We start from the raw sequence: 25,516 nt of genomic DNA, 5'->3' as shown, positions 1-25,516 counted from the left end.
TTCCTCATTTGTAAAATAAGCTGGAGAGGAAAATGACAAAATATTTCAGTATCTTTGGCAAGAAAACCCCAAATGAGGTCACAAAGAATCAGCCATGATTGAAACAAATGAACAACCACAAAAATGACAGTTACAAATTAATTGTTGGGTATTCCAGTTAAATCCATCTAACATGTCATTTTGTAGGGGACAATATATAGGCAATTGAGATACAGGAATTTTTTTAAAAAAATTATCTCTTCCAGCAAGGTGCTTACTTTGTACTGGGTCAGGTGGTGTGATATAAGGGGCATGGAGATAAATATACTAGGAGGAGAAAGAGCACCAAAAATTTGGGGGAATGAGAAAAAGCTTTATGGCAGATGAAGATTCTGAAAGATAGAGGTAAGTGGAGGGGGGGGTGTTCTAGGCATGTGGGGTGATCTCTTCAAATGCATTATAATTGGGAGATAAAAAGTTGGAGACATGAGAAGTTGAGTCAGTAGAGAATAATCTAGTTTGGCTGGAATGTAGAGGAGATAGAAGGAAATGCTGTCAAACAAGCTGAAAATTTAAACTAGAGTTAAACTCTGGAGTGTCTGTTGTGAACCAGGGACCAGTTAGGGTGAAATGGAGAAAGGGAAATTGACCCATGCATAGCTGTAGGATTCATTAATTTCTACTTAAAATCTTATTATAACGTACTATCATTACATGGAGGTGTCCTAGGATCTTGAAAACAATTTCAGATGGAAGTACAAATTCTAGTAGTTCCTATAAAACTGGAAGGACTTTGAATATAGATGCATTGTTGGATTTATATTCCTATCTTCCAATAATTAGTTTGGCTAAGGGTAGAGAAATTGATTACCAGAATACTCACAGATTAGTTAGGAGGTATCTCAAGCTATCTAATCCAATTCATACTCCTTATCCAACATATTAGATAAATAAACACCCAGTCTCACCATAAAGAAGATAAACTATCAATTAGACAGTATTTATTATTGTTAAATACCTATTGTGTTTAACTATGTTCCAGGCACTGAGCTAGGAAGTAGAGATGCAAGTACAAAAGTGAGTCTTTTCTCTGTCCTTGAGATGCTTATATTCCACAGAAAGAATACATTTTCTTTTTTTTTAATTTTATTTTATTAAAGCTTTTTATTTACAAAACATATACATGGATAATTATTCAGCATTGACTTTTGCAAAGCCTTTTGTTCCAAATTATCCCCTCCTTTCTCCCAATTCCTCCCTTATATGACAGATAGTACAATACGTATTAAATATGTTAAAATATATGTTAAATCCACATATTTATACAGTTATCTTGTTGCACATCAAGCAAGAAGAAAAAAGAAAAAACCGAGAAAGAAAACCACATGCAAGCAAACAACAACAGAAAGAGTGATAATACTATGTTGTGATGCACACTCGGTTCCCACAGTCCTCTCTCTGGGTGTAGATGGCTCTCTTCATCACTGAACAATTGGAATTGGTTTGAATCATCTCATTGTTGAAGAGAGCCACGTCCATCAGAATTGATCATCATATATTATTGTTGTTGGAGTATATAATGATCTCCAGGTTCTGTTCATTTCACTTAGCATCAGTTCATATAAGTCCCTCCAGGCCTTTCTGAAATCATCCTGCTGGTCATTTCTTACAGAACAGTAATATTCCATAGCATCATATACCATAATTTGTTCAGCCATTCTCCAATTGATGGGCATCTACTCAGCTTCCAATTTCTTGCCACTAACAAAAGGGCTGCCACAAACATTTTGCACATTCTGTATATACAGGTCCCATTCCCTTCTTTAAGATCTCTTTGGGATATAAGCCCAGTAGTAACACTGCTGGATCAAAGGGTATGCACAGTTTGATAACTTTTTGAGCATAGTTCCAAATCGCTTTCCAGAATGGTGGATGTATTCACAATTCCACCAACAATGTATCTGTGTCCCAGTTTTCCCGTACCCCCTTCAACATTCGTCATTATCTTTTCCTGTCATCTTAATCTGAGAGGTGGTAGTGGTACCTCAGAGTTGTCTTAATTTGCATTTCTCTGATCAATAGTGATTTGGAGCATCTTTTTATAGGACTACAAATAGTTTCAATTTCTTTATCTGAAATTGTCTTTTCATATCCTTTGACCATTTATCAATTAGAAAATGGCTTGAATGAAAGAATATATTTTCAAATAAATTCAAGTAAACAGATATATACAAAATACGATGCCCAGTGATGGTTGAGGTAGAATTTTGCATTAACAACCAGGGAAATCAGGAACATACTCTTGAAAAAGAGTGTATAAGTCATAGTCCATTACAAAATTTGAGTTGAAAAAGACTATAGCAACCAAGTGGTCCAACTCATGTGTGAAAAGTATCCCTATATAACATTCCTGAGAAGTAATTCTCATAGTGATTTCATATCTGTGGAAGACCCCTACCTTCTGTGCCTACTTTTCTTTTAGATAGCTCTGGTTTTAGGAAGTTTTCCCTGAATCAAGTCTAAATATGACATTTCCTGACTTCTAGCATTTAGTACAATGTCTAGTACATTGTCTAGTACAAATAAATGCATAATAAATGCTTCTTAAATTGCACTCACTCACTCTCTACTCACTACTACTGGTTTTGACCTTTTAGGTCAAACAGAACATGTCTAAGCCTTCTAATTTGTTTTGTTTATGTTATGCCAACCCATAAAGACCATCAACTAAAACAGAGAGTAGGTTACAATCTGTGTTGGTAGAGGAAATAACCATAGTGTTTGTTGTTGTTGCTATCAGAACTATTAAAGGATAAGAAAACTTGGAAGCTTTATGACTTTTAATGATTCATTTGGTACCCTATTTCTGAGACAGAGAGAGATGTTGCCATGAACTCTTTTTTTTTTTTTTTTTCCGTTTGGCAGAACTAAGGCACAGAAAAGTGATTTGATTTATCCGTATTTGCTCAGTGAGTCAGGAGCCAGACTGAAGTTATTAGGGACTTAATGACTTCCTAAGGAAGGGCAGTACCAGAACTCCCTAAGCTAGCTATCTCTTCAATTCCCTGTCCCACCTGATTTAAAACCTAATAATTTGGATTTTTGTAATACTATCTTCCCCTGAATCAACTGAATCTTGATTCTTATTTGAGATAAAATCGTCACAAGTTTTGAATGTGAAGGGTGAAAAAAATATTTTATGTTAAAAAAAAAAAAAAAGATAAGCCAAAATCCAGTAGCCTTGAGAATCATAGAAACTAAAAACTGGAAGGACTACTAAAGAGGTCAGTCTTATCATTAGAACAATGAGAAGACTTTCTGAAGGGAAATGACTTGACTAAGTCCATGCAGTAGCTAAATGAGATTAAAAGCCCCATTTCCTGACTTCAAATTCAGTACTCTTTCTACTATGAATAACAATAATATTATTTCTGTTTGAAGATGTGCTGTTGTACAGGGGAAAGATGCCTCATTTGGAGTCCTCTGAACCTGAGTTTGTATATGCTTTTTCTTCCCCCCCCCAAACAAACAAAAACAATTTTATTAACAACTAGATTCTTCCAATGATACTATGTGGATATGAATTTTGGAATATGATAGTCTCTAAAGAATTAAAACTTTAAGTAGACTTAAATCCAGATTTTCTGACCTTCTTGATGTGGAGTTCTGAGCCTGAATTCCAAATTCTGTATCTTAAGAATAAATAGACTTACTTTCAGCTATGACTTAAGTTAGATTCCCAGCCTATTTCCCAACTATTTTTCCAACTTGAATATATTTCTTCTTATCTTTGTGACCTTTACTGTAAGCAAATCTTTTAACTTCTGTAGGCCTCAATTTCTTCATCTGTAAAATGAGGACCATGGATGGTTTCTAAGGCACCTTTCAGGAAGGAAGGAAGGAAAGGAAGGTCTAGACCATTGCTTGGTTGTTAAATAGGAAAATTTTATTTTTTAAATTTCTATTTGGGCAAGGCAGTGATAATGATACCAAAAAAAAGAAGGAAATAATGTCATTAAAATTTTTTTTCAAGGGAAGAAGGGATAGACTTCTATATTACATATTATATTTAATATTACTATAATTACATATTATAATGTCAAGCTAAATATAAATTTTTATAGCTTTGATGTTAATAGTATAAAACATTCCTTTGGGGCTGATCAATTCACTCTGCATCAGTTCATACATGTGTTTTCCATGGCTTCTTTCCATCCTTCCTTCCTTCCTTCTTCCTCCTATCCCTTCCTCCATCCCTCCAATTGGAGTTGTGACTTACCCAAGATGACATAACTAGTGTCTTGAGGCTGAATTTGTACTCTGATCCTCCTGATACCAAGGCCAGTGGTGTATCACTTTGCCACCTACCTGCCCATGATTTCTTACAGTATTCCTTTCCATCCTATCAGCCTCATGTGGTAAATGAAGAGGTTGCACTATATATAACATAAGGAGTGGAGGGGGAGGAAGTCCTTCCAGCCTTAGTCTATAAGCTTATGAAATGGGACTTAGATAATAAATTTAGAACTAGAAGGTACTTTAAAGGCCATGTATTCAACCCCTCTCCTTTTACATGAGGAACCTGAGGTCCAAAAAAATTGTGACTTGTCCCTGAATTAGTACATTATTCCATACTTCCTCAAGAATGTGCCATCCTGTTTATAGAACTCACAAGTAATTTGTGGTGGAGCAAAAAATCCTTTTACTTTATCGTGTGTCCTTGGCCCTGCAGACATTCATGTGTTTAGAAGCATCCTTTTGTGATCAGGCTTAAGTCTTAAAATAAGAAAACGAACTTCCCCTCTCTAGTGGAGACTTCCCATTTTAGCCAGTTCTTCCCTGTGAGTCAGCTTGGCTGTAATAGCTTTACTGTAGATGTAAGCTGCCTGCACAGCTTGCTGACACACCAGCTGCTGGGGAGGTTTGCTCTGCTCTGGCCTGCCTTAGCTGGTTTGTACCGGATTTGGTGGCTTTGTCCAGGGTTTATTGTGGCTGATTCTCTGGGTGGTTCCCTAGTGAATCCTCATCCTGGAACTCCCCTCCTCAAGGCTGTAAAATTAGTCTATACCTTTTATTTAATCTTACTGATAGATTTGTAGCTGGAGGGTTGGTATTATTTTGGAAATATGGTTTGAAATTTCTCCTCAGTAAATGGATTGCCAGCCTTTGACTAGCTCTAACTTAGTACAACTATGAATTTAAAAAACTGAACTGGTTATTTTATCTTTGGTATAATTACTGAAACTGGGAAATTATTTTGAGTAACCTATTGACCAAAATGTGTGTTTAGGATAGGAGGGGGGAAAGCATCTGTCTTTTCTCCAATCATTTTGCAAATTAAAGATCATTGCTCAGGTTCTGTCTCCCCTCCAATCTTGCTAGTGGTCTTTTTGAACAAAGGAGGAACAATGAAGGTTATGTTGGTTTTCATTTGGGAAAAAACTTGGTATTCAATTTACCAAGCATTATTCTTTTGAGCTTGACACATAACCAACAATCACAAAGATTTTCATATACTAGGAAGATTAGAGAAAACTATATAAAAATATGTTCATTACATATGATTTATATTTTAAAAAATACATAGTAAATACACAGTAAATTTAACATTATAGGCAGCCATAGGGCTAAGTGGACAATATGGATTTGGAATCTAGAAAAGGCTTGATACTGTGTAGTCTTAGGCAAGTCAACTTGATCCTACCTTTAATTTCTTCATAATAGTAGTATCTACTTCAGTGGGTTATTGTGGGAATTAAATGAAATAATGTAAGCAAAGTGTTTGCCAGACTTAAAGTTACATAAATGTTATTATTTACAACTACTGTGTTACTTTCAAAGTTGTTCTGCTATTCTATGCCTCGCTTTGAACTGCTTTGTTTCTTTCCATGCATTTAAACATTTTAAAATGTTTGTTATTTTGAATTTAATACTTAATCAATATTTTCATATTCAGGGAAGAACGGAGATTTTATAAGAAATCATGAACCTATTTTATATATATATATATGCTATTTTTAAAAATACAGAATGCATTCAAAATAGCAGTATCAATCTTGTCCTGTTTGTCCATGTTTCTTAAAATTTCCTTTCCCTTGCTTTGTATTTAAACAAATATTTTGATGATATTATTTTCTTTTTTTTTTGGTATCACTACCACTGCTATATCAAATCCCTTCTTCAAATAAAAGTTAAAAACAAGAATAGTCTATCCAAACAAATCTTATACATTGGCCATTATTAAAAATTTGTTACATTTTATACCTCTAGTTTATCATCTATTAGGAGACGATAGTAGTATGCTTCATTTTTAATCTTCAGGAGTTGAGATTATTGTTGAGAGTTCATAAATCTTTCAAAGTTTTTCTTTATAGTGTTATAATTAATAACTGCAAGAACTGTTTTCTGGATTCTGCTCACGTCAGTCTTCACCAGTTCAGTATCTATGTTTTTTTGAATGCAAGTTTTTCATCATTTCTTTTGATACAATAATATTCTATTATATTTATATGCCATAATTTATAAAATCATTTGTCAGTTCATGGACACTTCCTTTGTTTCCAATTCTTTTCTACAATTAAAAAAGAGTGTTGTAATAATATATATTTTTTTTATCAATATGGGTCCTTTTCAGCTTTTTTTACTCTTTGGGAGCATACTGATACCTGTCTAGTTTAGTCAGTAGAATATCAGACTCTTATTCTCAAGGTTGTAGGTTTGAAACCACTTAGGTGCAGCTATCTTTTAGAGGCATTGTGGAGCAGTTGATAGATTGTTGTACTTGGAGATGAGTTCTAATCCTGCTTCAGACACTAGATGTGTGATCATGGGATATTCACTTAACCTTTCTGGATCTCAGTTGCTTCATCTATAAAATAAGAGAATTTGACTAAATAGGTCCTTCCTATAAACTTATGAAGCAGGCAATCGAATGCACACTAGCTCTAGGATTAGGAGACTGGGCTCAAATAAGATGTTGGTCACTTCTTATCAAGTAGAATTGGGCAAGACTGGACTACATCTCCCCTTCTCAAAAAACTTGGAAACTGAAATTAGATGATCATTTCTAGTTGTAATCTTTTATGAGAATATGAAGATCCTTCTGTTCTCAAGACCTCTCTTGGAAGAGGACAAGAGGCAGATTCTTTGTTAAATAAATAGAACACTAGGGAAAGTTTGGAAAGTTGCTGACTTGATTGAGCTGCTTTCAAAAGTGTGAGGAACTAACCTTTCTTCCCCCACCCACTCCCTCTCTCTGTTGTGTCTGTCTGTTTTATTTAGTAAGTCAACTAAGATTGTTCCTGCCAAGGTCCTTAAGCTTGGGTTGAACTTGGAAAATAGGTGCTTAAGCCTAATGTCAAAAAGAAACCTTGGTTTCTCACAGATTTTACATGTAGTTGCCCATAGAGAATTTTAAAGAACTTGGATTAAAAAAAAAAAAAAGTTGTGGGTGATTTCTAAAAAAAAAAAAAAAATTAAAGACAAAAATAAAGGTATCATTTTATATATCATACCATAGAACCCACACTGACCCAAAGCACAACCTTAGGGGGAAAAAATCAAGGTCCACTGGCTTTTTAAATTTTTTTAATGGCTGCTCCATTGGCCTTTGAAGTTAGAAAAATGAACTCTAGGTCATAATTAAAATGTTTGGGGCAGTCCATCTAAGCTTCCAAACAGTGTATCTTATGCTCTAGGGCTATCTTCTACCCACTCTAAATTTGCCTATTGGGGAGAAGTGGCCAATGAAGCAGCTTTTATTGTGGGTGTGTACCCTTTCTCCCATTCTGTTTACAAAATGTTCTAATTGTCACACTGCTGACACTGTAACAAGTTAAGTTGCTTAAGTCAACAAGTATTTATTAAAAATCTCTTGTGTGCCTTGCATGTCAGAAGTTATGGAGTTTATAAAATGTGTCTTCTCTGCACTGCTCCTGGATAAATGAGAGACCAAGGAATGTGTCTGATGCCATCAGGGTTACTGTGCAATGGACCTAAAGTCATTGTACCCAGATTTTATTGTCTTGTTTGTTTGACTCAACTATGATTTCATAAGTATAAGGCAATTCCCTCCACCAACACAAACCAGAACCTCCTCTGCAATTGGTAGTCCCAAAAGAATTATCTAGATCAGAGAGATTAGATGATGTATCCAAGGTCCCAAAGCTCAAATGTGTAAGATAGGTCTTGAATTCTGGTCTTTTTTGACCACAAAGGCAGCTCTAAACATGACATAATATTATTGTTTTTAACCAACCAAAAATACCCTTCTTTCTTAAAGTGAGATAGTCAGGGGAGAACTGAAATAAGATAGCTAAGGAATTTGATACTTATTCTAAGCAGCTCCTCAGTACCAGGTAAGTAGCCTAGGCTCATGAGATGGTAGATTTAGAAGTGAGACTGAGTACTAGATGCCATCTGCTTCTCATTTTACAGATGAGGAACTTAAGACCCAAACAGGTGAAGCAGATGACTTACTCAAACTGACCTAAGTATCATGTGGCAGAACTGGAGTTCAAACCTAGTTTCTCTAACACCAAATCCAGTGAGTGCTCTTGCTATTTGATACCACATTGTATACATCCAAGCTCCTAATTTTTTAGATTAGGAGGCTGTGATTCACTGAGGTTGTGATTTGCCCAAATCCACATAGCTAACAAGAGACAGAGTCATAATTAAAACCCAGATCTTTCCAGCTCCAAACCCAGCTCTATTCCTACTGTGCCTCAGGTAGCTCAAGGGAAGGACCTAGTGAATTTTAGTTGGGCAATGCCAAGGGCCATGGAGTTAACTTGAAACAGTTGAGGCAAACTGACAAAGAACAGAGTACAAATGATTCATGCCTCATTTCAAGGAGATCACCCATTGATGCATCAAAAGCATTAATTGGTTTGTGGGAAAACAGATTGTGTATCCACAGGAAAATGGTAAATTGCATAGTAATTGAAAAATAACTGTAGTAAACTTTGGTTGAATAGACCAGTTAGGGAGAGCTGGGGGAGAAGCGAGTAGGAAAGGAAAAAAGATAAAGTGAAGTAGGAGCAAAATGATGAGATTTTTGTATTTCTTGGAATTAGACTTGGCATGTAATGAATTGGATAGCTAGGCTCTCTGACTTATTCTCATTTATATAATATAAAGGGGACCTTGATGGTTAGAGAAAGAAAAACTGAAATATTATCTAGATTTTTATCTACCAGAGTTGTAAAGAAAAGTCCAATGTTCACAGGACAGGATTTCTCTGTGCTCTTTGCTCTAGGATAATTTGGGAAATGCTTAAACCAGCATTAAAACCAAAGTACCGTCACAGCAACTGATTTTTGCATATGATTGTGTGGTGATCTGTGAAACCACTTTGTAACATGATGTATTATGTAACTACAGATTGCTGATAATATTATCTTTAATAAGGAACTGGAAAGTAACAAAAATTTGCAATTATACATAGCATTTTACATATTTTATCTCATTTTATGCTCACAATAATCCTGGGAGGTAGATGCTATGATTATTTTTATTTGACAGATGAAGAAACTAAGGCAGACAGAAGTAAAGTAATTTGCTCAGAGTTTAGGTCAACAAATGTCTGAGACTATAGGCTCAGTGCTATGTGGTATTCCCTTGTTGTAGTAGTTTTTCCATGATGTCCAACTCTTTGTGATTCCTTTTTGGGGTTTTCTTGGAAAGTTATGGAATGGTTTGCCAATTTTCTTCTCCAACTCATTTCACAGGTGAGAAAATGGAGGCAATTAGGAATAAGTGATAGATTAGTCACACAGGTAATAAGTGTCTAAGGCCAGATTTGAAACTAGATCCTCCTGACTCCAGACATGACTCTCTATAATCTAACAGTTAGCTAGGTAGAATAGCTACTACCTAGTTGCTATCGGCTGCAATATAAAAAAATCATCTTGCAAATTGACTGTGTAACTTACACTTCTTCAGATCATTTCCCACTCCAGCCAAAGTATTTCTTCATGCACCAGGCTGGGTAATCTTCCCTCCCACTGCCTTTTCAGCTTCTATTTGTATGTTGTCTCTTCCATTAGATTATCAGCTTCTCGAGGGCAGGGACTTTATGCTTTCTTTGTATCCCTTGTGCTTTCCACAGTTCCTGGCATGCTTTACTCTCAAGAAATGTTTGTTTTGAGTGTGACTCTGAACTGAAGAACTATATTTCCCTTTCCATTTCAAGATTTAGTCAAATGGAATTTCAAGGAATTGGGGCATAGTGGGAAGAGCTCTGAACTTTGGAATTTTGAGACAAGAAAATCACATTCTATTCCCACATTAGACATTTACTGTCTCTATGACATTGGGCTCATCTCTTATTAGAATTCTTGAGCTCACCAGCTTCAGCTCCCCTCTTCTATTAGCAGAGATGAAGGTGGGTGCCGTCATTCCAACCTGAATACTCATTTGTACAAAGAAAACAATTCCAAAAAACTGACCAAGAAATATTTGTGCTTTAACAGTGATTAGGGCATTCCATTCCCATAAGTACCTACCACTTCTCTCTAGTGAGTCAGGAAATATTTTTTGTTTAACATCTCTTCTCTGGGATAAAATATCAGTGCATTTGGAATGGATAGAGTTGGGAAATTTTACTGAACAATATTTAATATATCACCTATAGATTTGGTGGTAATGCCTCAGAGTTTATAAAGAGCGCTGACCTGTGGAAATCTAGAGAGAAAAGAAACCGTGGTCAGCAATTGTGCCTCTTATATATGTGACTTCCCTCTCCAGTGAGGAGAATTTATCTTTTTTCCTGTATCAATCTTGATAGTATAATGTCTGTAGTGAACTAAATGTACTTGCATTGAATCTAATCATGGAGGAATCTCTAGATGGATGGATGAAAAGGAAATGCAAAGTCTCACACTTTGAGAGAACAAAGTATAATGGAAAGAGTACTGGCCTGGGAATCTGAGTTTGTGACTTTGGGGAAGTCTTTCTCCCTCTTAGGCCTTCAGTTTTCTCATTTGCAAAACAAAAAGATAGGATTACAATTTCTGAGGACCTTCAAGCCCTAACAATCTCTTTCCCCCTTTTTACTTTAAATAAAAATTTCATTGATATCTTTCGTTTTTTCATCATCTTCATTTCCAGTACATCCCTCTCCCCTCCCTAAGAACCACCCTTTCATAAAAAAGAATTAATGAAGAAAACACAACAGTTCAGTAAAACTAATAGATTGAGGGAGGGGAAGCATTATATATGCAGCCCTTCATATCTATAGTCCCTTACCTCTGACAAGTGGAATTAAGGGTGCCTTTTTAAATATTTTCTTTGAGGCCATTTGGTAAACTCCTTGCCTCCCCTCTTCCCCCTTTTTGGTAGTTCTTTTCATTTGGTAGTTCTTTTCATTTGGTAGTTCATTTACATTGTCTTCATCACAATGTATATCGTCTTCCTGTTTCTGCTCACTTTATTTGGCATCAGTTCATATCATATGTCTCTTCTACATTTCTGTGTGTTCATAACATATATTATTCCTTCTCTCTCTCTCTCTCTCTCTCTCTCTCTCTCTCTCTCTCTCTCTCTCTCTCTCTCTCTTTTGGCTGAGACAATGGAGGTTAAGTGACTTGCCCACAGTCACATAATTAGGAAGTATTAAGTGTCTGAGGTCAGATTTGAACTCAGGTCCTCCTGACTTCAGAGCTGATGCTCTATCCACTGCGCCACCTAGCTGCCCCTACATATATTATTTCTTACAAAAATTACCACCCACCACTTTGATGAGCCATTCTTCAACTGATGTGATCTATAATTCTTTCTACTTCATGGATGTGTTACAGTCTTGTTCTTCTCAAGTAAAGTCTTATGGATTCTTGAGGCAATGAGAATACTTTCCCTTTCTTTAATTATTCTGGCATATTTCCTTATTTATAACTTTATTTCCCAAATGAACCTTTAGATAATACAATTCCCTGTAAGCACTGAAACACCAAAGACTGAATTTTTATTGCTGTCTTCAAAGTCCCTTCAAATATTTGATGAGCACATTGTGGTAAGCAACCAATTTTGATGTCAGTCTCTGCACTTTGGGCTGTCTCTTGCTTCTTGGCAGTAACCTTTTAGAATCAGAGAGGAGGCAAGATAAATTCTAGTACAAACTGGCACTACACAGAGACCTGACTTGCCAAAATCATGGGCACATCTTTGAACCTCCTTGTTTCTTGGATACCAGTTTAAACAAATTCTGCAGCAGCTGCAACATTTTTAAGGGAACAGTAGTACATATGCCATTATGGCCTAGCTCTTGGGAAGAGGGGAGCCTGTTGAGAATTAATCTATGTACTTGCTTAGTGCTTCTGTGCATTATCTTATTGTACCTGAATAATTCCATAGTTATATCTCATTAAAAACAAACTCAGTATGTTGAATTTTAATATATAGCAGTGATTTCATTGGTAGGGAAATCCTAGTGTGTAATCTCCCTCCACTGTTATAGATGAGGTAAATTACTGCAACTGACATTCTTTAGAGAATAGCATGGGACATTGAGAGATTAAATGATTTGGCCATGATCACACAGTTATTATGCTGGTGTCAATGACACAATTAAAAGTCAGGTTTTTCTGACTATAAGACTTCTATTTACTAAACCATAATAATAGATTTCACTTATATTGTACTTTAAAGTTTGCAAATCACTGTACATGATATCTCATTTGCTTATCAACAAATAGATGCTATTATTATCCTCATTTTGCAGATGAGGAAACTGAGGCAGGGAGAAATTAAATAACTTTTCCAGGGTCATAGTAGGTATCTAAAGGTGGGATTTGAATTCCTCTCTTCCTGATTCCAAATCCAGTTCTCTCACTCTATTACCTTGTTGACCAAATGGCATTCTTCATTCTTCCTCCCATATAGCCTAGATATTTTATATAAGCTGATGATGTCTCAAACCTAATTATTCACTTTCAGTTTGTCTTAAAGGCAATTCCTTCCACTGAGTGATTTCCTTCTCTGAATGAGCCAGGAACTGGACAGCAATGCCCATTGAAAAAGTATAGTTTTGTAATCCTTATTTTATTAGACATGAGAAATACTCGGGAAGCTGTGTGCATAAACTGGAGCTCTGTTACTGCCATGTTTAATTATAATATGCACTTTAAAATGAGCATGAGTTTACAATTTCATATTCAGTCCTCTTTTTCCCCCTGTATATTGAAATGTTCAGATTTGTTTGTGATTAAGTTCACTAACTTTTTTAAAGAAGAAAGTATAAGGAATTCCCTTGGTATTAAACACTAGCAAACACAGGCAAGAGGAATAAAAATGGTTTTTAGAAGCTGAGAAAGCTGTTGGGAAAAAAATTCTCACAAAGTTTAATCTAGTGACTTTCTTAACTCCATGTGAGAAAAATAGTGGAAATCTAGGGGCAAATGTAATTTTTAGATGTCTGTTTGCTACTAGTTATTAGAGCCTAGGGCAAAAAGGAATCTTTGCCACCTTAAGTTAGATTCTTGGAGGGCAGTAATTGTTAGGCTACCCCTTACAAAAAACAAGGACTTTAATTTAATATGTTGAGTATGTTGAAAAAAATTCTTAAGGGCCTTTGATTATTGCTTAAAGTTCTTTCAGTGGCAGGGAGAAAGGGCAGCTGTGTACCCTGCTATGCATTCACCATCCTAGAGCATGTGGAAATTCAGCCAGTACTTGGCTCCTGAAAGGGACCCATTGGCAAAAATGAACCAGCATGAAAAATGTAAGCTTATGAATTAGCATGGGGCAGAGAGGGGGAGAATGAGGTGGGTGGATTCCGCCTCCCCCCCCCCCCCATATATACATATACACAAAATCTCTTGGCCTATGAGCATGTGATTTGTGGGTGGCAAATTCCTTGGTTTTGTGTTTAAAAACTCAAGAACAGTGCCCAATGTTGACTATTTAAACGATATCTTCTAATGAGACCTTCCTGAGAAAGCAGTGTGTGGACAAATATGGCTTTGTCCTATTAGATGAATAAGAAATGTGTCTTGTCATGAATGACCATGTACTTTTTCATGGTAGGAGGGGATTGTGCCAGGGCCTGTTACAAAACAGGAACACAAGAGGACATGCACAAAAGCAAGCAAAAAACCCAACTCTTCTGTGGATCAGGAGGGTGGCAGCTGGGAAGGATTCTGATCCAAGCCTTTCAAATCAAACTGGAAGATAAGCAAGGTGTGGATGGTAGGGAAAAAACACTGCTTGAACAAAACACATGGGCAGCTAGGCCGTTTCAGAATCTGCAATCTGCAGCAGGGAGTTTTGTTTCTCAGGCCTTAAATGCTGTTAAAGTGACAGCTGTGTTTGCTTTGTTCCTTCTACAACTGGCTAGCTATCAAGTGTAAATCACCCTGGTGCCCAGTGCCTCCTGCCGCAATTGGGGTGGAGAAAACAGGTGCTGGTTCAGACTGGGTTGGGTTTTCCAACATAATTAGAGATGGAAGGGACTTTGAGGAAGCCAGCCTTCCCATTGATAAGGGATTGTTAATCCAAAAAAGAAAGCAAAGAGTGGCCATCATTTGCATTTTGTAAGCTTCCCCTTTCTCCTATGCCTCCCGAATCTCTAGGTGGAATTAGTCATAGAACCTGGGGTAACAACGTGTTCACTTTAGGTGTCCAGAGTAATTACCCTGACTCTGCACCTGAATGCTCAGGTGTCTCTGTCTGTGCAACAGTGTTTCTGAACTTGGAAAAAGGAAATAGCTATTTCATGCTTCATTACCACAGTTTTTCTGAATGGTTATGTATTTGTCACTTAAAGTGGAGAAACTTGAATAGATGTCATCCATGGACTTAGTGGATCAATTAATCAACATGAATTAATTAAATACCTACTATGTTGCAGGCACTGGCTTAGACAAAAGTGAATCAGTGGCTGTCTTCAAGGAATTTATATTCTTCTGAATAAACAAAGGACAAAGTTGGTTTAGGATTGATTCGGACATTAAGATAAAAGAACCAGAATCATATACGATGAAAAGTTAGGGAGATTTCAAGGCGTGACCTAAGTTATATGTATTGGGGATGGGGAAGGAGTATTGCTAAATTTGGAGTCATAAGACCTGAGTTCAAATTTGAGTTTGTGACTTTATCTCTCACTCTCTGCTTTGATAGCTATAAAATAGCAAGGTTATATACTAAATATACTATATTTATATACTAACTCCCTTATAATTCTAAGTCTATTATCCTGTGATTAGGTGATTAAGAAAGGAAAGAAAGGATTCTTTTATCTTTTGTGTAGGAGAGATTCAAGTTCCCAAATAGAAAGAAATTGAAATAAACTAATTCAACTATGTGACTTTAAATTGTTTAAGAGTCAAAATTCCATATCTTTTTTTTAAGTGGTAAGATAATTGAGGTTAAGTGACTTGCCTAGAGTCACACAGAGTTAAGTGTTATGTGTCTGAGGCTGAACTCAAGTCTCTTGACTTCAAGACTGTTGCTCTATCCACTGAGCCATTCTAGTTGCCCAAAGATTTGTTATCTTTCCAGGAGTAAATTACTTACTCTAGATATGTAAAAATCTGTCCTGAAAGTAATGGAAGCTATAAAGGGAATTTGAGAATCAGTTCTTGGGAGAATTTAGATGCCTAAGTCCTCAGCTTTTAAAAATTACATGGGACTCTAGAAGATCAAATAAATGGACCAAAGAATTCAACAAGTGCCAACAACCTCCCACAAATGGGCCATTCAGAACTGTATACCCTCAGGGAGTCCATAGTCATTCCCAAGAATGGGCAAACAAGTAATGGTTGAGGTCCTGTTAGTTTCTGACAGCATGTGTCAGATAGTTTTCAGAGCTTTGATGAGATATGAAGATTCTGAAATATCATTTTCATCTTAAAAACAAATAAATAATTCATATCCCTTTGGCTTATTTACTTTTTTCTGAGATTGGTAGCAGGTATCACCTTTGGAGGTTGATAGCAATGAACAGCACCCTCTATTTCTTTCCTTACTTGTAACAATGAGAGGATTGGATTAGATCATTGGTAAGGTTTTAACATTGTATTATTACTTCTACCACACTCCTCTCTTCTACAACTCTTAAATATGTTTCCTTTACTCCAATCACTGTTACTATCCCAATTCAGGTCTCCTGACTGGTTTATTGCAGCAGTCTCCTAATTTATTGTTCTCTTTGCCCTGTCACTCTAATTCATCTGCTCTACAACTGCTATTGTGACTTTCCTAAAGCTGTCCATGTCATTTCTCTAATTAGTAAACTTCAGTGGAGCCCCATTACCTCTGTAATTAAAAATAAAGTCCTCCATTTAGCATTCAGAGACTTTCTTGATTTGGTCCCAACTATCTTCTCAGCCTAATTACACATTACTCTCCCTTACAAAGTTTGTGGTCTAGCCAAGTTGACCTTATTCCTATATATTTTCAATTTAATTTGTATATGTCTTGTATGTACGTAATTCTTACATGTTGTCTTTTTCATTTTTCATTAGAATGTAAACTCCTTAAGAGTAGGAAGAGCGTTGTTGTATTCCTGGTGCTTAGCACTAGGCTCTTATTAAGCATATGACAAATGCTTATTTCATTTCTTGTCTCCATTCCTAGAATGACCTCCTTCCTCCCTAGAACCTCCTAGGCTACCTTTTCTGATCCCTGCAGTTTCTAGTACTTCTTTCTCTGAATTATCTGGAATGTGTGTGCACCTGCATTTTGTAAATAATCTGTCTCTACTCCATAGAATATACATATTGTCAGTATTAGAGAGAATGTTGGATCCTGAATTCAAATCTGGCTCTGCCATTTATTACCTTGATGATTTTGGGCTAAATTATGTCATCTCTCTGGGTATCAGTTTCCTCCTCTGTAAACTGAAGGATGTTGATCTCTAACATTTTTCTAGCTCTTCTCTGTTCCTATAATCCTTAAGGGCAAAGACTATTTCCACTTTTGCTTTTTGTATCCTGAGCACTGAAAATACATGACAGGTGACACATGAATGCTTTTTGATTAATGTGACTTTAACCCCACCACTTGTCTTAAACAGCTATCTTCAAGGTTACCAATGATTTCCTAATTGCTCCACCTTGGTGCCCTTTTCTCTTGATTTATGACACTGGACTATCCCATCTTCTGAATACACTTTCTTCCATTGTCATTCCTGATATTGACCTCTGCTGGGTCTTATTTTTCTGCCTTCTTCTTTATCATCTTCTTTGCTGGCTATGTCATGATCTGTTTCTGCTCCCTCCCCTCACCTCAATCATGAGTGGCACTCAATACAACAATTTTGGTCCCCTTCTCTTTGCTCTTTACATTTTCTGGGTTATCTCATCAGCTTCCACAGGTGCTATTCATTGCGTAAGATTTTCATATCTGTTATGTACAAAATTGATTTCTTTCCTAGAACTTAGCATGATTCCTGGCACTATCATTATTATTCAATTCTCCATTATCATTTCTAGCAAAATGTCTATCTAGTTAATCCTCTCAAATTCAGAGTGGACCTTATTACTTTCCTATTAAAACTCATTCTTCTTCTCAGTTTCCCTATTTCTCTTCATAGCTTCCACATCTTTCCAGTCATTTAGGTTTGCAGTTTCTGAAGTCAAACTTTTGTAGTAGCTGGGTGGAGAGGATATGGTAATGCACACTGGTTAGAGTGCCAGGCCTGGAATCAGGAAGTCCTGAGTTCAAATTTTTTTTTCAAACTCACCCTCCCTATATAACATTTGTTCAAGGTTGGGTTCATATTCTGCCTCTAATAGAAACATTTTCCTGGTACTTCTGCCAGCTGTTATCTTATTACTCAGATCATTTTACATTTACTTTTCTATTTGCATATTGTATACCTCCAAGGAATAGATTTGATACTTTTTGAGAGCAAGAGGCCATTTACCATTTTGTCTTTTTTCCCCCTTTTTGATTTAGCCTAGCACAGATACATAGTAAGTGCTTAAAAAATACTTGTTGAATTGGATACTTCATGGGGATGGCACAATGTAGCAATATGGCCTTGATTTTTCTCTCATTTCTGGCTTTATCTTGGTTACATATTCTCCCACTTTTTCTTTCCTTCTCTTCCTCTTCTCTTCTTTCTCCTCCTCATCTGATTCCTTTCTTCTTTCTCCTCCTTTCTTCTTTCTTCTCCTTTTTCTTCCTTCTTCCTTATCCTCCTTCTTCTTTCTTCCTCCTCTTCCTTTTTCCTTCTTCCTTCTTCCTCCTCCTTTTCCTTCTTCCATCTCTTTGTCTCTATGTGTGATTGAAAGAGACTAAATCTGGGATCATAGGATGTTGTATTTATAACTGGAAGTAACTTTGGAGACAATTGAGTGGCACAGTGAGTTCTTGGATACTTGGATGTCTTTGGATACTAGCTATGTAAACTTGGGCAAGTCACTTAACCTCTTGTCTGCCTGAGTTTCCTCAATTATAGAATGAGGTAAATGAAAGCTCCTACATCAGAAGGTTGTTGTGAGAATTAAATGAGGTGATATTTATAGAAGTACCTAGCACAGTTCTTAGCATATAGTAGGCACTTTATAAATCCTTATTTTCTCCCTCTACCCCCACTTTAGAGGTCATTTAATCCAATCCCTTCATTTTAAACACAAGTCTTCTGATTCCAAGCCCTTTGCCCTTTCCAAAATGTCTCTCTCCTAGGTTCAAATGTTGACTCTACTACCTCTATCTTTTGTGAACTTCAAAGTGACTTTCCCTTGGTGGGTTTACATTAGCTCATTTGGAAAAATGAGAGAGAATGTAACACTTATTTCATAGTATCCGCTACAGAGCCTATAAATTACTGTTATTGAAACTTCAAAAGAATAGGTGACCCCATATAACTTTACTACAGAATCAATTGACTAATTTCTTAAATCCAATGTGAACTACTGAATTGTGTGGTGGAAACAGTATCTAGGACATATGGGTGCTTAGTCCTACCTTTACCACTAATTAGAAAATAATTTTTTTTGCTATTTTTCTATAGGCCTCAATTTCATTATCTCTAAAATAGAGGGATTGTGTTACTCATATCTTCCAGGTTTAACTGTTTAAGATATAATTTTCCTATTATGTATAATAAGATAGTGAAGGGGTGGGGGAGGAGCTTCCAGTTGAACAGTGCTAATTTAAAATATAAGGAAAGGAAAATGAAGGCTATTTACTTTAAAAAAAAATGCTTTATTTTTTTTCCTATTTACAGCTGGAAGCTGACAAGCTGGCCCTTCCATCAAGTCCCACCCCACTGAGTCCCAGCCCTATCCCTAGCCCCAACCCGAAGTCTGAGAATGCCACTGTCCTGACTGTGGAACCATCTCCTATGGATAAGAATAAGGGCTTCTTCGTGGATGAGTCAGAACCCCTTCTCCGTTGTGATTCCACATCCAGTGGCTCTTCTGCTCTGAGCAGGAATGGCTCTTTTATTACCAAAGGTATGGGGGTCAACAAGCCCAGGGCCAAACTCATATTTCCATTTTCATCTAAAACTAATTGGAAGGTATATAGAGGAAAGAATGGGAAGCCAAGTGGTACAGAGGATAGAATGCTGAACTTGTAATCAAGAAAACTCATCTTCCTGAGTTCAAATCTGGCCTCAGATACTGTCTAACTCTGTGACCTTGGTCAAGTCACTTAACCTATATGCCTCAGATCCTCATCTATAAAATGAGCTAGAAAAGGAAATGGCAAATCATTCTAGTATCTTTGTCAAGAAAACCCCAAGTGAACTGACAGAATCAGACATGATAGAAGTGATTTAACAATTAAAAAATGATTATGTCCAGCATTCCTCTGATAGGCTCATAAATCTGTGTAGTCAGTAAATAAAGCAAACTAAGCATATCTTGAAAATACTTAGAAAAACACACACACACACACACACACACACACACACACACACACACACAAACATAAACATTCAAGGATAATGCCAACCTTTGTATTGTAGAAGTGAGTACCAAATCCTAAAATTGCCTCTTCAAAGATATATACATTATTGATGATGCCTATAGGAAAAACAATCACTTGTTTGACTCTCTCATTGAAATTTCCCATGCTACTTTTAAGTACCCTATTATGTAATAGATGATTTGAAGCATATCATAGAATAAAGACTGGGTTTGGAGTAAGAAGTTCTGAGTTCAAATTTTAGGACTTTTGCTCACTACTTGTGTGATCTTGGGCAAGTCCTTTAAAATCTCATCTGTGAAATTAGGGTTGCACTAGATAACTCAATTTCCTCTTCTGTAAAATGAGGGAACAGTCACCATGAAGCAGTGGATAGAGCTGATTTTCCATTAAGAAAGATATTGGTTCCATATAACTGGAAATATTGCTTACTTTCTCAGTACTCCAAAGAGACTATCTGAAATTGTTATTATCTGAATTGATAGAAATTCCTTACCAAGAGCACCCTTATATCATTGAAATCACAGATCTGGGCCATAAAAAACAAACAAAAAAGCCAATGGACTTGACTAAATGACCTTAGTTACCTCATCTAAACGACTTAGTCAGCAAAGAAAACTGAGATCCCTTTCTGCTCTAAATCTATGTTTGTTTTGTATTAGTAATAATGGATGTAACCTATAAATTCCTCTCCAAAGACCATTAAAAATTAAATCCTTGAGATTGCTTTCTCAAATGTAAAGTATGGTTGTGAAGCAAAAAGCTTCCACTAACTTTACCTGCAATCGTGCATTAGAGAAGAGGGTGAATGATCAGACTGCATGAATTTGGGATTTTTGATCATTTGGACAGAAGCTCAGTCAACACTTCCTTGACTAAATTGGTCAAAAATTTGTCCAAACATTTTCATCATCTTCTGTTAAGTCACTTTTGATTGCTTGGAAAGAATTAATTTATAGCAAAACAGTTTGCACATGCTAATTAGAAATCATTTTTTATCTGTTCATCAAAAGAAGCACTTGAATAGTTTCTGCTAATGTAGCTTTCTTTGGGCTAGTTTGAGCTGCCTTCTAGACAACTGAAAGTGATCATTAGTTTTCTTTGAAGATATTCTATTATTTCCCTAATCAAGACAGACTTTTACACAAGTCTTTATTAATATTTTACTGAGACTTTTCAAAACAAGAAAGTGAGGAAACAGGGAAAGAAGGAAAAATAAATGAAAGACAACCATCTCTGTCTACTTTCCCAGACACAGTGCTTTTTGCATTATTTTCATGCTTGGAATGCTCTTCTTTCTCAAGCTCTGTCCTGTAGTTTCAAACTTTATCTTTTGTCCAGAGGCCTTTCATGATCCCCCCAGCTGCTGGTGCTTTCCCAACAATACCCTAAACCACCTCCAACAAACATTTAAATAGAATTTTAAAGTTTGCAAAACACTTTATAAGTAATACCTCATTTTATCTTCACAACAACTCTGGGAGGCAGGTGCTATGATTATCCCCATTTGACACATGAGGACACTGAGATAGACAAGAGGTTAAAATGACTTGACCAAAATGTCTGAGGCAGGATTTGAACTTCAAGTCCAACACTGTATTACCTATCTTAAATGTACATAATTATTTCTGTCTTCTCTGTTAAGATGGACACTCCTTCAAATCAGTGTCTTTCCCCCCCGCCCTCCCCCCCCCATTCTTTGTTTTTACTTTTGTATGCCAAAGGTACATATCTAGCACATAATAAGTGCTTAATAAATGCTTCTTGACTGACTCATTGACTACAAATGTATTTTTCTCTCCCTTCTATCACAGAAAAGAAAGACACAGTGTTGCGGCAGGTACGCTTGGACCCTTGTGACTTGCAGCCAATCTTTGATGACATGCTCCATATCCTAAATCCAGAGGAACTGCATGTGATTGAGGAAATTCCCCAGGCAGAGGACAAGCTGGACAGGCTGTTTGAGATTATTGGAGTCAAGAGCCAGGAAGCCAGCCAGACACTCCTGGACTCCGTTTATAGCCATCTTCCCGACCTATTGTAGGACACTGAGGACAATGCACTCTGGATTATTGCTTAGGGCACTTGGTAAAGATGATGGACAGCTAGGAGACAAGATCCTTTTTTAAAAACTACAATACAGGGCCAGTGTTTTAAGTTCTTTACTTTTAATTCTCCTTCTTGAGAAAGGACAAGTTCATATACCCTTTCCAGTTGTAACTGCCAATGCAGTTTTTTATTTTATTTCATCTTTTCTCTATTTAGCATTTTTATATTCCTTCCAATCATTCTGTGCACTTTAAATTCACTTAACCATAAATATGATGTGACCTTTCTTCTCTGCCCCTGCACACTAATTTGGGATGTTAAACCTTTTGTTTGTTTGTTTTAAATCTATGGTCACATTTTTCTCAATTAGAAGCGTCATTGTCTTTCTCCTTCTCCTCTTCCCTTAAAATTTTTCTTTTATATCAATAATTATTTTTTTCTCTGGGACAAAGGAACTTAGAAGCTCAATACCCAGTCACACTCTTGTGACCTGTTTTTACTTGAGTTAACTTTTTTAAAATATGTCCTGTTATATAATTTGTATACATGACTGATGTTTGATTAGCATTCTCACGGTATTTGCCTGGACAATAAATAGAATGTTCGGTTTACTCATACTCCTTTTAAGTGGAAGCTTTCATGGGGAACGAATCTTTCCTTTGGCCTTTAGGACTTGCAAATTCAGTTGTGTGGCATCCCAGCCAAAAAGGGGAGAGTTTTAACCTCTCCTATTCTGGACTGAGCAGTCACGCAGTGTTGATGCTGCACTCCGGGAAGTAGGGCCTGGAGCCCCATCAGGACCCCTCCCTTTTCCATAGTCCAAGTTTGCCCAGTTACGCTTTACAAGTTGTCTTGGTTTTTTATACCTGCATAGCCAGTAGTTCCAGTGGGTCCTCACAACCTTGCTTGGTCCTGGTGTTATCTGCCATCATGCAATCACTTTTCTTAAAATGGCTGCAACTGTAAGAACTCTTGTTCGATATATTTCTAACACTTAAGCTCCCGTTATGAACACACACACATGCACATGTGCATATACACGCACACACAGAGTCTGTTAATGCTCAGTTGCAAGAATTGAATGTGAAGGTGGTCTAAGCCACTTTGGTGTGGAAGGAGTGGTGGGATGGTGGTGGTGGTGGTAAGGGACTGATGTGGAAAATAAAATGCCTTCAAGTGTACTAATTTATTAATAAATATTAGGTGTTTGTTACTTGACTTGTTTTGGGTGTGTTAATCCTTAATTCTAACAATTAGAGCTTTCTACCCTTGGGAGGTAGTAATGGTCCTCCCAGCATAGTGGTGAGAGCTCTGAGCCACGAGTCAGAAAGACCTGAGTTCAAATACAGTCTCAGATACTTAATAGTTGTATAACTCTGGGAAAGTCACTTAATCTCTGTCTGCCTCAGTTTCCTTAATGGTAAAATGGAGATCATAATAACACCTACCTCTCAGGGCTATTATGACATTCCAACGATACAATATTTGTAAAGTGCTTAGCACAATGCCAGACACATGGTAGGCTCTTAATTAATGCTTGTTCCCTTTTTTGTATTCACTAGAGGTATAAAAGCAAAGGCTAAATAGCCATTATGTTTGGGTATTATCACATAAGTATAGTTTCTGAGTATTTTCAGAAGTTTTCTGCCCCTGAAGTTGCTTCAGAGGAGTGTGTTTGGGAACAAATGGAAATGGGATCTGAAGAAATATTGGCAAAATGAAGTACTTGTACTTGAGTTATATTTTTTATGTCTCACTGGACACAATGGGATTCATTGAAATCGGTACTGGATTTGAAGTCAGGCTTATTCATGACACATTGTAGGTACTTTATAAATGTCTGTTAATTGATAGATTTGAGTTCAATCCCAGCTTCGTCACTTGCTGTTTGTCGAACTTTGGGTAAGTTATTTAAATCCACTTGGCCTCAGTTTGCTCTCCTGTAAAATGACTGGATTGGCCTCAGTGATCCCTAAGATCCTTTCCAGCAGTAGATTGCTGATTTTTATTGATGAACTTAGATTATACCACTCAAGCACATTTTTGGAACCCCATATGACCAGAAGCATCTGGCAATGAAGAAGCTCACAAAGCATATTGTAGAGGCATTTTACAAGCTCTCTAGAACTAACCTGGTTAATCCCTTAAGTACCCAATTTGGAAATCTTCAGTGTAACCAGATGTTTCTCCCTTAACCTTTCAGTCTCTGAGTCTCTGAGATTTCATTAAGGCTAAAGAAAGGCCTGGAAGAGGTTGAAGGGGGAAAAAGGAGTATTTTAGTTTGGTCTATTTTTTACACACTCTTACTTAGTGACCTCATCGCTTCTTACAGGTTTACTATGTTAATGACTTTCAGATCTATATATCCAAATACAACTTCATCCTGAGCTCCAGTCCAACATAACCTATTGGATATTGTGAATTATGTACTGTAGATATCTCCAACTTGGCCTCCAAAACTGAACTCATTGTCTTTTGTGCCCAAACACATCCCTTGTCTAAACTACCCCATAGCTACCAAAGACACTACCACATTCCCCAGGTATTCAGAATACTAGTATTTTAATCATGATGTCATCCTCAACTCTTCACTCAAACTATATATTTAATAAGTTGCCACATTTTGTTGATTTTCTTTTACAACATATTTTTGTGTCCATCACCTTATTTCCATTTCTATGCCTAGTTCATGTCATTTATTACCTCTTACCTGTCTTGTTACAGTGGCCTAATTGATCTCCTTGCTTCAGCTCTCTCCCTTTTCTAATCTAAAGTCCACACAGTTGGTAAAGTGATTTTCCTAAAGCACAGGTCTGACCATTTCACTCACCTCTTGTTCAATTCCAGTAACTCTCTAACCTCTAGGATTAAATATGCACTTTGGCTCTTAAAGTTTTTTCACAATCTACTCCCAAACTACTTTTCCAGCCTTATAACATAATACTCCCCTCCACATACTTTACAGCCTAGTCAAACTGGATTTGTTGCTATTACTCCCTCTTGACCTCCACTTCCCATCTCTGTGCCTTTACATTGGTGTCCCCCCATGCTTGAAATGTATTCCCTCTTTACCTTCTGGAATTCCTAATTTCCTCCAAAGCCAGATGAAGCCCTATCTTCTGCATGAAGCCTTTTCTGATTCCCTCAGCTGTGAGTGCCTTCCCCATCAAAATTACCTTGTATTTGTTTCATATGTACTTATATATGCATGTTATTTCTTCCATTAGAATGTAAGCTTCTTTGAAGGCAGGGACTTCTATTTTTGTCATTGTAACTTCAGTGCCTAGCACAGTAGCTGGCATATATTAGGCACTTAATAAATGCTTGTTGATTGATTCATTGATTGAAATTAGTGGGATGCTTCTCCCACTCATGGGAGATTCTGTGATTGGAGGCCTCCATGCAAAAAAATGGTTTAAAATCTTTTATAGTAAATATCCTAAATCAGTTGATTTAGCAAGGCTTTTTATCAGGAATGAAGATGAAGGTGGTGCAGCAAGTGAAATAGGCTGTCATGTGCTCCCTTGTACCAAAAGAAATGGCCTCAGAACTCTATTACCCAACATCTCAGCACTTCTGAATTCCTTTTTCAATAGGGAAAAAATGGGAA

At 36.7% G+C, this 25,516-nt stretch overlaps 1 protein-coding gene across 1 annotated transcript in view; it reads left to right on the top strand.

Moving 5' to 3' along the window:
- Positions 1–25,245, top strand: part of TNFRSF21 (TNF receptor superfamily member 21) — a 116,799-nt gene extending 91,554 nt beyond the window's left edge. The window contains exons 5-6 of the mRNA XM_051997106.1: positions 19,154–19,382; positions 21,672–25,245. Of these exons, the coding sequence (XP_051853066.1) occupies positions 19,154–19,382; positions 21,672–21,901 (459 nt within the window). The 3' untranslated portion in view covers positions 21,902–25,245. The remainder of the gene's footprint in view (positions 1–19,153; positions 19,383–21,671) is intronic.
- Positions 25,246–25,516: the final 271 nt, after the last annotated feature.

Source organism: Antechinus flavipes, chromosome 4 (assembly GCF_016432865.1).
Source record: "Antechinus flavipes isolate AdamAnt ecotype Samford, QLD, Australia chromosome 4, AdamAnt_v2, whole genome shotgun sequence".
Classification (NCBI taxonomy): domain Eukaryota; kingdom Metazoa; phylum Chordata; class Mammalia; order Dasyuromorphia; family Dasyuridae; genus Antechinus; species Antechinus flavipes.
Note: the sequence above shows the minus strand (reverse complement) of the source record. Positions and strands in the feature narration are given on the sequence as shown.